Here is a 16,661-nt window from a genome sequence, read left to right on the forward strand (position 1 = left end):
ACTTTGCAACATTTTTCACTGAGAAAGTTGCTAAGATAAGTGCTCAGTTTGATGACCCTGTAAGAAGGACTCTGCCTGGTGTTAGCATGATGCCATCATTGGACTTTTTCTCTCCTCTTGATGAGGAAGCGGTCTCTCAACTGCTTCAGCGAAGCCGTCCAACCACATGCCCTTTGGATCCTGTCCCGTCTACTCTCCTGCAGTCTATAGCACCCGCTATTATACCGGCAGTCACACATGTATTTAATACTTCACTCAGTTCTGGAATAGTTCCTTCTTCTTTTAAACAGGCAAGAATTACACCTTTGCTGAAGAAAAGTACACTTAATTCAACTGATGTGAAGAACTACAGACCTGTCTCCCTTCTTCCTTTCTTGTCAAAGGTTTTGGAGAAAGTGGTCTTCAAGCAAATGTGTGACTTCCTCTATCAGAATAACCTACTAGACCCTATGCAGTCTGGTTTCAAGAGTGGTCATTCTACTGAAACTGCTCTTCTATCTGTGACTGAAGCATTGAGAGTAGCTAAGTCCTCTGCTCAGTCATCAGTGTTAATTCTGTTAGATTTATCTGCAGCCTTTGATACGGTTAACCATGACATTCTCCTTTCTACACTATATGAACTGGGAATTTCTGGGAAAGCTCTTGACTGGTTCAAATCTTACCTTAAAGGGCGTTCTTTTAGCGTGTCTTGGCAGGGACAGATATCAAAGTCTCATGACCTCACTACAGGAGTCCCTCAAGGATCAGTATTAGGGCCCCTCCTCTTCTCTATTTACACCACTTCTTTAGGTGGGATTATTCGCTCTCATGGATTTGAATATCATTGCTATGCGGACGACACTCAACTTTTCCTATCCTTCCCACCTGAGGACTCTAGTGTTTCCCATCGGATCTCTGCATGCCTGAAGGATATTTCAATCTGGATGAAGGATCAGCACCTTCAGCTTAATCTTTCCAAAACTGAGCTCTTGGTGTTTCCAGCAAAAACAGCCATTCCCCAACAGATGAACATCCAGCTTGATTCATCCTCATTGACTCCAACTAGATCGGCACGTAACTTGGGTGTCATAATTGATGACCAACTTACTTTCTCTGAACATGTTGCCTCAATTGCAAAGTCATGTCGGTATACCCTGTACAACATTAGGAAGATCAGACCTTATCTGACACAAGATTCCACTCAGCTTCTTGTACAGGCAATGGTTATCTCCAAGCTGGACTACTGTAATTCCCTGTTAGCTGGCCTACCTGCTTGCGTATTAAGACCACTACAGTTGATTCAGAATGCTGCAGCACGACTGGTCTTCAATCAGCCAAAGAGGACACATGTAACCCCTCTCCTAGTTACTCTCCACTGGCTCCCTATAGTAGCCAGAATTAAATTTAAATCTCTCACTCTGGCCTATAGGACACTGACTGGATCTGCTCCTAGCTACTTCAGTTCTTTGATGAAGATGTACATTCCCAACCGCCCATTGCGATCTTCTGAGGAGCGTCTGTTATGTCGACAAACCATACATGCTAGGTCAATCTGTAGATCCTATTCTTCAGTGGTTCCGTGTTGGTGGAATGAGTTGCCCAGTGCTCTCCGTTCAAGCAACAGTTTTGGATCTTTTAAGAGGGGTCTTAAGGCATATTTGTTTAATATGCACTTAGTCTTTTGAGTGTTTGTTATGTGTTATGGTTTGTATAATAGTTTTGTTTTGTTATAATTTGTCCATTGTTAAAATTTTACATTTATTCTGCTATTGTCCTTAAATTTAGCCATACCTTGCTATAGTTATTGTTATTAGATAATTAACTGAGTGACTTATTTGATTGCTTTTGTCATTTCATTGTTTTATTTCTCATTAGATTAGTGCTTAAATGATTGTTGTATTGATAATATTGCTATTCTCCCTTTTTTGTAATTGTTCACTGTTATTTAATTTGTATTGCTATTTATTTGTATGTCGCTTTGGACAAAGGCGTCTGCTAAATAACCATAGCCATAGCCATAGCCATAGCCATAGCCATAGCCATATACAGTATTTGATATATTAGCGTACATGATACAATGATGGAAGGGACTGAAAGAGAAATATAAATGCAATGTGGCTAATGCACAGGAAATTGTATTTACTAAACAAATCACTTTTTATGTATTGTATTTTTTTAAAAAATCAACGAAAAAAAAATCTTTGAAAAACACTTTTGAATAGTTATGCACATCATGGACTGAAGGCTGGAGTCAGTATGCAAAGGCAAGCTATCTAGTGTGTGCTCCTCAATCCCTTTTTGCCTCAAATTGTTTCTTTTGCCTTTCCTCAGGCGATGGTTGTTAATCCCACTTTTATGAAATATGTCCACCATGTTTGGCTGAAAAAACATGGCAAGTATCCATCCACCGGATTTATGACTGTTGTTCTGGCTCTGCATGTCTGTGACCAGGTGAGACATTTGATCATTGTATATGCCTATGCTGCCATACAAGCTGAGGAGTCTGAGCCTGTACACAGTTTACCAACAAAACTAGATGCGCCGGTCACAACGTTATAAAGTTAACCTAATAACCAGCTGCTGTAAGCTACAATCGGCATTTCTTGTATGCCACTGTTGTCTAAATGATAATAACATCTCATTTCAGAGTTTATTTCAGAGTTTGTTGTTTGTTTTTATTATTAATATAACATCGTTGTTGTGGTGTTTTTTTGGCAAAGAAATGCATTCCTTTACATTCCTGAACATTCTCTAACCATCGTCTTTTCAAATGGTGCTGTTTTCGGCACCAAAATTCATTTGAATCTTTTCACGGAGAGCAGCTACTTTATGCTGTTTATGCTTTATGCTGCCTCTTGGTTGGCGCACGTTGTCGTGACGTTGCATAGAAGAAATCTATGTATTGCCCCTCATTATCCACTTATGATTATCATAAGCTCATTACTACTACAGAATTGCACCTAAAAAGGCAAATGCATCTGTGTACGGTACTGAGATTGTCCCCAGTGGTAACGGTTCTATTTTATAGAACCATTAATTAACCATTAACCACCGATTCTTATTCTAGCTGATTAATTTTGGGTAAATCCTTAATAAGCAACCAGTAGTTGGTTGTGATCTAAATGTATTGATATATATTGTATTATGGGTGGAAATAGAAACGTTATAACCTTTTATTTCACGGGTCTTCCCAACACTCGGAGGTCTAATATTTCTCGATAACAGACCGTTGCTAACAGACCGCTGTCAAGGAAAATGGGGTTTTTCATATCCATCCCCAAGTAGTCTGGTCACTTCTTGCAATGGAACTTTATTCCGTAGTGAAAGCAGATGGTTGATCAGCATGTGTTACAAACTACTTGTTTCTCAGCCACAGCCACAATGAAAATGGTAGACCTAATAAATGAATGTAAAGTCATATCATGTGGAGTTTATTTTCGATAGAGTCAGATGTATACATATAAATGAAAGATCCTCTCTTTTCAGGTCAGAGTGTTTGGTTTTGGAGCAGACAGGAATGGGCGCTGGGATCACTACTTTGAAAGAACATCGAAACGTTTTAAAACTGGCCATCATGGGGGCGGTTTTGAGTATAACACAATCAAGGAGTTAAACGAAAGAGACATAATTGAAATGTATCGAGGATGGTGAGGGCCTTCTTTCTGAAAATATTGTCAATCTATGGTGATTTGATTTTTGGCAAATTATTCATATTTACATCTGTAATTAAATGACACGATAATATTAACATCGAGGTCACTTCTGTGGTTTGTCTGTTTTGGTGACCCCAAGATGCTACAGTTATGTATCTAATGGATTCTCATATCATATACAGTACCATCCTCTTCACTGTTTATGGGGGCAAGATAAGCTTGCCAGGATAAGGACACATGTTTATCACACAATCAAGGAGTTAAACGAAAGAGACATAACTGAAATGTATCGAGGATGGTGAGGGCCTTCTTTCTGAAAATACTGTCAGTATATGGTGATTTGATTTTTGGCAAATTATTTATATTTACATCTGTAATTAAATGACACGATAATATTAACATTGAGGTTTGTCTTTTTTGGTGACCCCAAGATGCTACAGTTATGTATCTAATGGATTCTCATATCGTATACAGTACCATCCTCTTCACTGTGCATGGGGCAAGATAAGCTTGCCAGGATAAGGACACATGTTTATCACTGTTCCAGTTGATTGAAACTTCCTGGTTATTATTCTAACTGTACTTATGGGCATTTCAAGTGCTGGTCCCTGACTTACAGAGGTTGCTATACTATCCAATTTAATTGTGTTGTCTCGCTTCTTTGCCTTGTTGAAGAATGACTATAGTGGGGCTCTTAAGCACAAAAAATGATAAAAGCATCCAATTTTATTCTCTAATTTAGCAGACGCTTATATCCAAAGTGACTTACATAATGCATATACAGTATACACAACACATCTACAAAGTGACTTACATAATACATGCATATACACAACATACACGTATATTACAAGGGCCACTGTCCATTGAGCAACTCGAGGTTAAGTGCCTTGCTCAAGGGCATAATGGTGGAAGAAGGGAATTGAACCCACAACTTTACAGGCTGTGAATTTAATTGATGTATAGTGATAGTAGTTATAGTAAGAAGTAAAGGAAATCAACAGCAAGCTTATACAGTATTTGACCACATGACTTAATTTCCAAATTAGTTTTCATTCATTCTAAAATGGGACTATCCTAAATATTTATTTCACTCTTGGATGAGTAATGCACTCATTATTATCTTTTTTTAATGTTTCCCTCTAATATTTATTTTGCCATTTTGCCTCAAAACAACAACCTGCAACAGTGGACTGGATTCTATGTTTCATGCTTGGTTGTACTGTAGGCTAAACATGTCAGGGAATCGCCAAATATTATTCTAATTTTCACAATATACCTTATTTTGAGAATAAACTCAAAAATAGCAATATTTTATTATATTATAATTGATTTAACTTTGTTAATGTGTGTGCGCGCGCACGCTCCTGTGTGTGTGTGTGTGTGTGTCTATGTGTGTGTGTGTACACATGTTTGGGCCCAAATCGGCTCCTCACAGGCCCTGTTGGAGCAGTCAAACTGGTCATTTTACTACCATACAGGAAGGACAAGTTTTACTAAGGTGTCCATTGCAAAAAAAAAAACTGCAAAGGGACTATGAAAAGTCAAGGTACATTGTGACTAGGACATGTTAATGCAGCAATAAGTACTTTTTGCATAGAATAGGATAAAAGTTAAAGCAAAGTTAAATCAAGGGAAGGAGAAGAGAGAGAGCGAAGTGTGCCTGGTTTGTTTGTAATGCATTTACGTATTAATTTAGAAGACGCTTACACCGTACCAAAGTTACTTACATAATCCATACAGTGGGGAGAATAAGTATTTGAACCCATGCTAAAATTTACTCAAAAGAGGAATATAAAATCGTCTTTTGACAATTGATCTTAATGCCTTTATTATTTTTTTTTTTAAAAAAGTAAAAATCCAACCGCTAAGGACACCAATTTTCTATGTGATTGAAGAATGTATCGTAAATAAATAAATGTTCCTCCTTAAATACAGGGGGCAAAAGTAAATTCTATGTTGAATTCCCATAGGAGCAGGAGTATTTTTTTAATATATACAGTATATCTATATCATGTGTATATACAGTGCCTATAGAAAGTTATCATACCCTTTTGAAATAGTTACTTTTTTTGTCTTACAGCCTGAAATCAAAACCCATTTTAAAAAAAATCTTTTCCAGTTTTATTTACAAACGTAGCTGTACAACATCAAAATAATGAAAAAAAAGTCAACAGTTCTGAAAATTAATAAAAAATTAAAAACTAGAATAACAGGGTTGGAAAAGTCATCATACCCCTGACTTAATACTTTGTAAAACTTCCTTTTGCTTTCATTACAGCCATCAATCTGTTTGGATATGTCTCTATTATAGCTTTGCACACCTAGATAGGGGAATATTTGCCCAATTTTCCGTGCAGAAATGTTAAAATTTAGTCAAATTCTGTAGGGAATGGCGATGGACTGCTCTCTTCAAGTCAATCCACATATTTTCTATAGGATTTAAGTCAGGGCTCTGACTTTGCCACTCAAGGATATTCACCATCCTATCCTTAAGCCACTGCTTTGTTCTTTTGGCAGTATGTTTAGGATTTTTGTCGTGTTGGAAGGCGAATGACCTCCCCATCCTCAGCTGTTTAGGAGAGGGACGCAGGTTTTCCTCAAGAATTTTGGTGTACTTGACAGCATCCATTTTCCCTTCTATCCTGACCAATTGCCCAGTCCCCGCTGAAGAGAAACATCCCCAAAACATAATGTTGCCCCCACCATGCTTCAAAGTAGGTATGGTGTGTTTTGGGTGTGTTTGGGTGTGTATACTGTGTTTGGTTAGCGCCTGGAGCTCAGTCCAAAAACTTCAATCTTAGTCTCCAAAAAGTTCGATCTTAGTCTCATCTGACCATATAAGCTTTTTCCACATGGTAGCAGAATATTCCAGATGTGTTTTTGCACTGAACTCCAAGCGCAATGTTTGGCGAAAACCAACACAGTACACCACCCAAAACACACCATACCTAGTGTGAAGCATGGTTGGGGCAACATTATGTTGTGGGGATGTTTCTTTTCAGCGGGAACTGGGCAATTGGTCAGGATAGAAGGGAAAATGGATGCTGCCAAATACACCCACATTCTTAAGGAAAACCTGCGTCCCTCTCCTAGACAGCTGAGGATGGGGAGGTCATTCGCCTTCCAACACGACAATAATCCTAAACATACTGCCAAAAGAACAAAGCAGTGGCTTAAGGATAGGATGGTGAATATCCTTGAGTGGCAAAGTCAGAGCCCTGACTTAAATACTATAGAAAATATGTGGATTGACTTGAAGAGAGCAGTCCATCGCCATTCCCTACAGAATTTGACTAAATTTTAACATTTCTGTACGGAAAATTGGGCAAATATTCCCCTATCTAGGTGTGCAAAGCTATAATAGAGACATATCCAAACAGATTGATGGCTGTAATGAAAGCAAAAGGAAGCTTTACAAAGTATTAAGTCAGGGGTATGATGACTTTTCCAACCCTGTTATTCTAGTTTTTCATTTTTTATTAATTTTCAGAACTGTTTACTTTTTTTTCATTATTTTGATGTTGTACAGCTAAATTTGTTAATAAAACTGGAAAAGATTTTTTTAAAAATGGGTTTTGATTTCAGGCTGTAAGCCAAAAAAAGTAACTATTTCAAAAGGGTATGATGACTTTCTATAGGCACTGTATATATATATATATGTGTGTGTGTGTGTGTGTGTGTGTGTGTGTGTGTGTGTGTGTGTGTGTGTGTGTGTGTGTGTGTGTGTGTGTGTGTGTGTGTGTGTATGTATGTATGTATGTATGTATGTATGTATGTATGTATGTATGTATGTATGTATATATATATATATATATATGTGTGTGTGTGTGTGTGTGTGTGTGTGTGTGTTTTTTTTTAAAGGCCAGCTATTTCATGGATCCAGGATACTATGCATCCTGATAAAGTTCCCTTGGCCTTTGGAATTAAAATAGCCCCACATCATCACATACCCTTCACCATACCTAGAGATTGGCATGGCGCTTTTTCCAGTTAGCCTATTAGCCTGTTTGATTTGCAATGAGCATCAAACAGGCTAATAGGCTAACTGGGGAAAAAATGGCATAAAATCTGCTGTTGCATGTTGCCCTAAAGTAATATACTGAAATGTGTCTTGCAACTTTTTTTAAAATCCATTACTTCATATAGCATGCAATAAAGGCAGTTCAGGGAAACTTGCTAACTTAAAAAAGTTGAATATGGAAAACATTTAGTTACATTTTGTTCCTGTAATATTTTATGGGTGGCAATAATTTGGACATGTTCTTCTTTATGGTGTTTTTTTTTTTTTTTTCAGAACAAATGTGTGTACCTTTAAGGTTTTTGGTCCGGACCGTTTTTCCTCATTGTTTTTGATTTCATTAAAGATCTTCCCTACCCTGCGCAGTCAACTTTACCAGGGGTGGCAATATGAGGTGGATGGCACTCGGCACTGTATGACAGATCATAATGAACACATCAAATATCCTGTTACATAAAGTCAGAATATTCAGCACTGCAGGATAAAGTTGAAGGTCAAGTTGGTTGCATGTTTCTGATGAGGTCAAATTTAGTAGGAAATGAAATGTTTATCATCAATATTTGCTTTCCTTAATTCAGGTATTGAGGTTAGAATGAGAGTATAGTAGTGACATCTAGTGGTGAAAGGGTAAAGGAAAGCACTATAAGATTCCTATTGTACTGTAGTATTCCTATGAAATATTTTGTCCCAAAATACTATATGATTACTATAGCTCTTTTTTGTAAGGGCTATCTCAAGTCAAGACTCACATCAAAGAAATCAAGGCTCACTTTTGTCTTGTAGCCTGATTCTTCACATTATGTTACATTCTTGCTATTAACAGGTTCCTTCTATTCTCACTGCATTAGTTGTAGGCCTATTAGATTTGTTGCTGTATCTATCTCCTTACAGTCTTGTGGATTCTCACTTATACTTAATTCTAAATCTCTGATCAGATAGGGGGTCCATAAGATTCACCCAAAAATCCATATTTTTAATCAGGAAAGAATTCTACCAAAAATGTCATTTTGAGTGAGTGTTTGGGTGTGCATGCATGTGTGTGTTTATGTGTATGTACTGTATCATAACTCGACATGCTTTATTAAGGCATGCTGAACAGTTATGCCTTTAGACCCCTCTTGAAAGACCCAAAGCCATCACAGAAACGTAGAACACTGTGGGCAACTCATTCCACCAACACAGAACTACTGAGGAAAGGAGTCTTGAATTTGACCCATAGCGTTTAAGGATGGTCGACACAACAGATGCTCACCAGAAGACTGTTGTGGGTGGTTGGGGATGTACAGCTTGATCATAGAATTATGATAGCAGGGAGTAGATCCAGTAGGCCAAAGTGAGAGATTGAAATATAATTCTGGCCACTATAGGGAGGCAGTGGAGAGTAGCTAGGAGAAGAGTTAGAGTATATGTGTCCTCTTTGGCTGACTGAAGGCCAGGTGTGCTGTAGCATTCAGTTGTAACAATCTTGTAGCAGGTGCAGTAGGTAAATTAGCAATTGTCCAGTTGGGAGGTCTTGTGTGGAATCTTGTCAGGACAAACCGACATGATTTTGCAACTGAGGCTACATTCTTAACAGGAACCCTAAACAGTGTTTTGACCTTAACAATTCCAAATCATTTTGATGGCACATCACCTCATAACATGACAAATAGCACCTCTGCCATTGTCTGGGCCTCTGGATGATTATCAGCCTACAAACTTTAGTTTCCGTAAGGAAACTGTCACCCCCATAACAATTTATTAATTAGAAACGACGGCACATGTCTACTTTTTCAGCCATTTTGGTCATTTGTTTGGATCCAGTGCCAGTGCCATCATGGAAACAGAACATCACACTCATACTAAAGGGGGAAGGACAAAAAGACAAATCTCTTCAGCAGTACAGTAGAGGTCCGTGTAATGCTTTGCAGTGCTTTGTTCTATTTTGCAGATTTCACATGAAAAAATGGAAAATGGGTTCAAAACTGTCATTATCCATTTGTCAGACTTCTCAGCAAATGGGCAATTGATGCTATTTTTAACTTTCGACTGTGATTTTTGAAACGGTAAATAATGAATTTGAAATTGAGTCCATTTTCCAATTTTCCATTTCTGCACTGTGGTTGGACTGAACCAAACGCGCCTAGGGATGTACGGGTGGCGCCTCTGGCCAGTTGTAGAGATAGGCTATAAATTATACAGATCGAGTTGTCAAGTCAAAGTCATGCCAAGTGAGCTCGAGACGTAGGCCTATCTACCAGACCGACTGGAGGCGATTGAGGACCGCTCATCTCCCAATCCCTCACCTGCACCCTCGATGGTTAGACTTCACAGACCTTCAGATAGCCAGTAACTTGTCACATGCACTTGTTGCAATCTCTGCTGATGGTGCTTGTGTGTGAGTGTGTGTGTGTGTGTGTGTGTGTGTGTGTGTGTGTGTGTGTGTGTGTGTGTGTGTGACGCTTTCATCCCGCCTAGCCTACGATTGCATTTGTTCACGGTTGTTGACGGTTTCAATAAATGTGAGCAACCCTACCCATGAACAAAAACCTGTCCACCAACATGCCTACAGAAGCTGTTAAACAACAAGTTGACAAGAGTAAGCCCATTAACTCTTTGAATGCCGCACTGTTTTTTGGAAGCTATGTCCCAGAGTGCCAGCAAGCTAGATCATTTTTGACTATTGTTGTAGAGCCACAGCGTATTCTATGTTATAGTAGTTATGGACACATGTCAGTCAAATATGTCTGCCAATAAGAAAGCATCCGCCCTCTGCGGTACGTTTGTCTCAAAATGATGCAATCAAAAGAAAAAACACTTAAAAACTTTTTTTCACCTCCAAAAGGAAAACATTTTCATTCAAAGAAAAAAAGGGTTCAAATGCAATTCTTCGGGTCTCAAATAGTTTTGGCATTCAAAAACTTTTTTCAATGACTGAAATAGTTTTTTTTTTCAGTTCTATTGAAGTTGGGTTTTTTTCCTTTGAAGCAACATCTTGTTCTATTGAATAATAAAGACACAAATGTCCTACCCATATTATAGCCTGTGACAGAGCGCACTGCGTCTGTCACGCAAGCGGCCGCATTCCCGCCAGTAAGAACAATGAGAACGGAGTTTGCACTTGAACGCAGACATTAGTATACACATACAGGAGAAATTAAATAAATGATGTAATGCATATGTAGGAAAATATGGGATAACTATGTATTATGTCGTGGTACAATGCGAAGGAATATTGGTTAGGCCGTGCGCTAAACATGGCATGAGCGGCTGATGCAAGGCATAATGTCGGGGCAGTTGGGGCGGGTTTCGTGTGCGCACAATTGACATCTTGAATGAAACCGTTGCGACTGTGCCAATGTTTGTCTGTGTATTGTGTGTTTTGTATTGTGTATTGTTCATCTTACCTGAGGTCTACCTGTCTTCCGGGGTGCGACAAGAGTGTCGGAGGTGAGACCCAGTTAAAGGGACGGGGCGCGCTCCCATAAGGGACGCACTCATGGAGACAGGGGTGTTTCAGTAGTTTTGTTTTATTTGTTATTTTGGGGGACTGTAGCGAAGTAGTTCTAATTGCACAGGAATGTGGTCAAGTAATGTGTTGCGCTCCTATAGTATCTAGCCTAGAGGATATGTAGTTGCGCTAATTGATTGTGTGCTGTGTTTGGTTCGCGCCAATAGGATAAAGCAGTATTGGGCGCTTCATTCGAGAGATGGGCCTCTGCCGTGAGAGGGCACATTGTCTCAGTCAGAGTATGGGTACGTAAGGGCCTAGCTATTGGGCATTGTCCCATGTTTGTGTTTTTCGTTTTGATCAGTGTTTTTTTTTTGTTTAAGTCTCATGTCTTAAACCTACCGGTAGCTTAATAAAAAAAGGAAGTTTTCTTCTACTTGGCATCTCTCGACCTGAGTCTCTACATCTGCACGGACACATTATCACATAGCCCAAACAAAAAAAAAACATTACTTCAATCAAAAAAGCTGGTTTAAACAAAAAAACTTTCACTTCTATCACAAAAAAACATTTTCAATCAAAGAAAAGTCTCCATTTTTTTTTTGCATTCAAATACTTTTTTGATTTTTTTTTACTTTTTTTCTTTGAATGAATGTGTTTTCTTTGACAAAAGAGATTGTTTTTTTGATTGAAGATATTTTTTGATTGAAGCACACTTTTTTATGATTGAATAAATCTACCTCCATAATATGCTACATAGAACTCTAGAGTCAAATGACATCGTTAAATGGTTACCTAGGTAGTGATAGAATACTTGCCATTGCTTCATCACTCTCTCAGCGCTCTAGAACTAGAATCTTTGGTTAGAAAGGTTACTTCTGTGGCAAACTGCCGTTCAGCCAACTCCTTTCATTTTCAGAGGTAGTTTTAATTTTAACTTTTCAATTGTCATTGACCATACCAACTTTCAGAGTGTCTTTCACTCAGGATGGATCCATTACTGGCTGGAAGTAGGTTGAATATATACTACTTAAATAATAATAATAATAATTTAAACATGAAATTGAAACTCAAAATGTTGCTGCTGTTACCCATTATTCCATATCTGCATGTGTTATGAAGTTGTGTTTAAGGCAAATTGTGCCCTCAGGTGAGCCACCTGGCAAACTTCCATTAAAGCCACCGTTATGGGGAAGCGTTGGAGATGGGGCTACCCTGGGCCTGAACCAAAAGGTAAGAACAATGAAAGCAGATTGCATAGCACTAAAAAGATATGAAGTAATAGTATTTCTATATCACAAGTAGGGCTGTGCAATTAATCGATTTTTAATCGTAATCGAGATTATTATTTTAAATCGTAATCTAATGTGAAATCGTAAAAATCGATTTTTCACTTTAACTAGGGCAATAACGGTACTTATGTTTGCAAGTGTTGAATTTTGGGGCAAAAATTCTTTAAAAAGTTTCTTAATATCAATTCAATTATAAATAATTCATATTGTTTAATAAGAGCAAGATTTGCACTTAAATCCCAATGGGGAAATTATTTGCAAAATGTTCAATAAAAAACAGCATATTTCAAACAAATTCTTGCCTTTTGTCATTTCAAAAATAATCGTAATCGAAAATCGGATTTTGAGAAAAAAAAATCGAACAGCCCTAATCACAAGTTACGCAACTGATATTTGTTTGGTTCTTTAAGTTCAAGTTCAAGTCCAAGTTTATTGTCATGTACTCATAAAAAATAATGATGAAATTCCTTGTGCTCAAGTGTACATTCAACTACAGAAATAAAATAAAATAAATAAATAGATACTATACAAAAAGAGGGGTTGGGGAGCACCAAGGGACACCCAGGAGCAATAGGGGCAAGCAAAAACTCCCTTGTTCAGGAAGAAACCTTGGGCAGATCCTCGGCTCAAGGGGCCAACCCATCTGCCTGGGGTCGTGCTTGTAGAGGGAGCATGTAAGTGTGTGTGAGTGTGTGAGTGTGTGAGGGCAAGGGAATCCTAAGGGCATGCATGTGTGATGTCTTGGGTGGAGTGGTGTGTTGTATGTATGTGGCTTAAAGATGCTGGTAAGGGGGCAGTGTGAGTTGGGGGGGAGCAGTGTGCAGTGTGTGTGGGGCAGTGGCATACTGATGATTCAGAGTAGGGGGGGCAGAGTTGTATGTATGTGGCTTAATAAGATGCTGGTAAGGGGCAGAGTGTGTGTGTGTGTGAGTGTGCTGAGTATGTGGGTTACTGTAGGTTAAGGTGGTGTAGGAGGGCAGTCAGGTGTGTGTGTGTGTGAGTGAGGAGGAAGAATAGGGAATAAACACATTATTGAATACTGATTCAGAATGACAACTGCCACTTGGCACTGAGGGTGCATTCACACTAGGTCCCCTGGACCGGACCCGGGATCGTTTAGTCCGATGGTTCAGTTGTTTTTGATAATGTGAACGCAACTGTATCGATCTCGGGTGCGGACCCGGGACCGGACCCAGGTCTGCCTGAGGTTGCTTTCACACTGGGTCCGTTTAACTGGACCGGATTCGAGTGTGGTTACTCCCCCTGACCCCTACTGTAGTTGGTCTCCGTTCACATTAGATCTACAAGTTTCATTTGCACCATGCTACACGAACCTTTAGAATATGGGGGTTCTGTTTGCAAATATCACTTAGCAACACAGCAGAAGACAAAGGTAAAGATTCTTTAGACTGTTTAGAATGTTTGCTTAGCAACCTGCTCCAGCATTCTATGAACCGGACCCCAGATAGATAGTCTGTCTCAAACCGACTACTTCCGTGAGTACACTTTCGTGCAGCACCCTATGTGCCCTGTGTGCTTACTGGCATAGTGTGCACATTTTAACAGAATAGTGTCGTCTCATATCAAACGCTAACCTCCGTGCACTTCACGGAAATGACGATCGTAACGTTTAAATATGTTTTTATTGGTGTCCTCAATTCCACCGTGACATGGTCGTACTGTGTCAAAACATGAACAGTTTATGTTGTAACTTGCTTGTACCTCTGTAAAGTGTGTTTTCCACCGCTGCTGCTTCAGATTTCTCTACCGCGATTTCTACGAGTTTGAAAATACTCCCTCCCCTTCCGTTAGTTAGCCAACATGGCGTCCGTTGAGGGCGAGAAGTGTCCAGCGTTCCACACTCAACTTTTTGACCGTTATGAGTGCACCATCCGGGGACTTGCAGTGCCCTTCGTATCGTTCGAAATTTCAGTGTGAACGCCCTCACGCCCTCAAATTAAGTATTTTAAGTGCAGAAGTGCGCGGTTTGAGACACAGTGAGATAGGTAAGGTAAGGTGTGAGATATACTGTATATAGCAGAGAGGGTTAAAGCGGAGCGAGAGGCGCAAACGTTCGATCATTTCCGCGTTCTGTCTTTACAAGGGGGAGGGGGGCTAAATCCCCCTTTAAGCAGACCTTCTAACATTCGAACTGAACTGCTTGCCGATCTGACAGATCGATATCCCACTATGACGTCTGTGCAACACGCCCCTTTAAGCAGACCGGAACTGTTTGAATTTTGCTTCCATAGAGATGCATTACGTTGCTCTATCTTGTCAATAATTAAGGATCTTTGTATATAGGTAGATACCGCATTGTCTGTTGAGTTCTATTAGAACGAACGTGGAATACGGCCGCCATATTGGTAGGGGCAACATTCCCCCGTAAATGAATGGAGACCTATGGTGAGCTGAAGGAGTTTTGGGCTATAAAGTCCTCAAAACTCATAAATATTTCAATCGATGGGCATAAATTATATGTCATGGTTACAAGTAGCTAAACTAAGTTAAGAAAACAAAAAAATAACACTATTTACGTGGAGAAAAAATAAACATTTTGATGAGATCAAATCAAAACACATCCAAACTCATTAAAATATATTGTCGGATTTATTTAAATATTTGACATATAATCGTTTCATAAAAAAACTATGACTTTTGGCCGTTTTGATGGTTTAAAATAGGAGAGGCTGAGATGCCGTCAGTTCTGCCACTTCGAACGTTACCATTTCACTACTACTGTAAGCTGTCTGACAACCAACATTCAAATGACGGCATCTGACAACAGTAACAGGATACAGCTCATACGGATATCGTTTGACAAGTGGAAACGTTTGCCTTTACATGACCCCAGAAAATCTAAGGTTTAACAATTCAATTGGGCAAAGAAATAGACACTTTTCTGAAGTTATCCTGCCCGGGCTGCTTACGTTACGTTATGCTATGGCAGCAACGAGCTAACAGGTAGGCTAACTTACTTTCATAAAATTAGACAGGTTAAGACTGTATGAATACTATTATAATAAAGTGACTACATGAGTAATGTTACGTTTCAGAATTAATTTGCCTTCAATTCACAACGAAACCATAATTAACTGACGTGAAATTAGCCTTGCCACATAGTCAGTACTATCAGCCAACTCAAAACTTGTTCTCTACAAGCCTTTATAGGACTGTCAACAACAACAGGAAACATAAACGTGCAATTTTACATGTACAAGGCCTTTCCCATATGTTTAGAAGGCGCTACGATTTGTACAAAGCCCACAGGGTCTGTACTCCGATCATTTCCACTCAGAGACACCTGTTTCTCCATAGGCTTCCATTGATCTATCGGCCGATATTGCCCCTAGCAATATGGCGGCGCTCTTGCCGTACGTTCTAGAGTCCAATGCGGTGTCTATGTATATACAGTATGTCTATGAGACCACCTCTTTCAGGCACCCGAGTTCGGTACAGTTACGTTCACATTATCAAAAACAACTGAACCATCGGTCTAAACTAACCCGGGTCTGGTCCAGGGGACCTAGGGCGCTTTCACACCACTAATTCGATTAATTGGTCCGCTTCGGGCAGTGAAATTGTTATTATGTAGCATATAGACTCCAGTGAGGTCCGCTTTCACACCAGAAAACGAACCAAAATTAGTCTGATTGATTTTTTTCTCAATGTTTATCTTCCGGTAGAAATCGGCGCCAATTTTGACTCACTATTTTGACCTACAGTCTATGGTTTGGACCCCAGTTCGCGTTCTCACCAGAGGGACCGCACCAGAGGTCTACTTTTGGTGCGGAGTCAAGCGGACCGAGACCTCCTCTTTTTGGAGGTCTCGGTCCGCTTGTTTTGGTGCGCACCCGAGTGCGATTAATGCTTTCACACCAACGAAAACGAACCAAACTAAGAGGTTTTGGTACGAATGGACCGTTTGGTGCGCACCAAACGATGTTGGTGTGAAAGCACCCCTAGTGTGAAAGAAAAGGTCCTCTAGTCTACATACAATATCAAATGTCAAATACTTTACTTGAGTATGTTTGTACATTATTATTGTTCACTCTCTTTTCATCAGGCTACACATTCAGGCAGAGAAACAGATGCAGAGATGAAAACTCCTATCCTGTCATGGGCATATCTCAGCCAATTCCTACACAGAGCCTCAGGACTGCAGTATAACCAAGAGAACCTCAAACTGTGTCATCAAAAAAAGCATTTAAGCCAGCAGGAATTTGAGGATCGTCTCAAGGAGTTCAAGATTGCTACACCTGATAGCAAATGTGACATGATGGAGG

General features: G+C 39.4%; 1 protein-coding gene across 1 annotated transcript in view; it reads left to right on the plus strand.

Annotated features, from left to right (window-relative positions):
* Window positions 1-3,978, plus strand: part of LOC134098203 (CMP-N-acetylneuraminate-beta-galactosamide-alpha-2,3-sialyltransferase 1-like) — a 29,389-nt gene extending 25,411 nt beyond the window's left edge. The window contains exons 6-8 of the mRNA XM_062551196.1: window positions 2,311-2,430; window positions 3,466-3,626; window positions 3,815-3,978. Coding sequence (XP_062407180.1) covers window positions 2,311-2,430; window positions 3,466-3,626; window positions 3,815-3,863 — 330 coding nt within the window. The 3' untranslated portion in view covers window positions 3,864-3,978. The remainder of the gene's footprint in view (window positions 1-2,310; window positions 2,431-3,465; window positions 3,627-3,814) is intronic.
* The last annotated feature ends 12,683 nt before the right edge of the window (window positions 3,979-16,661 follow it).

Source organism: Sardina pilchardus, chromosome 12 (assembly GCF_963854185.1).
Source record: "Sardina pilchardus chromosome 12, fSarPil1.1, whole genome shotgun sequence".
Classification (NCBI taxonomy): Eukaryota; Metazoa; Chordata; class Actinopteri; order Clupeiformes; family Clupeidae; genus Sardina; species Sardina pilchardus.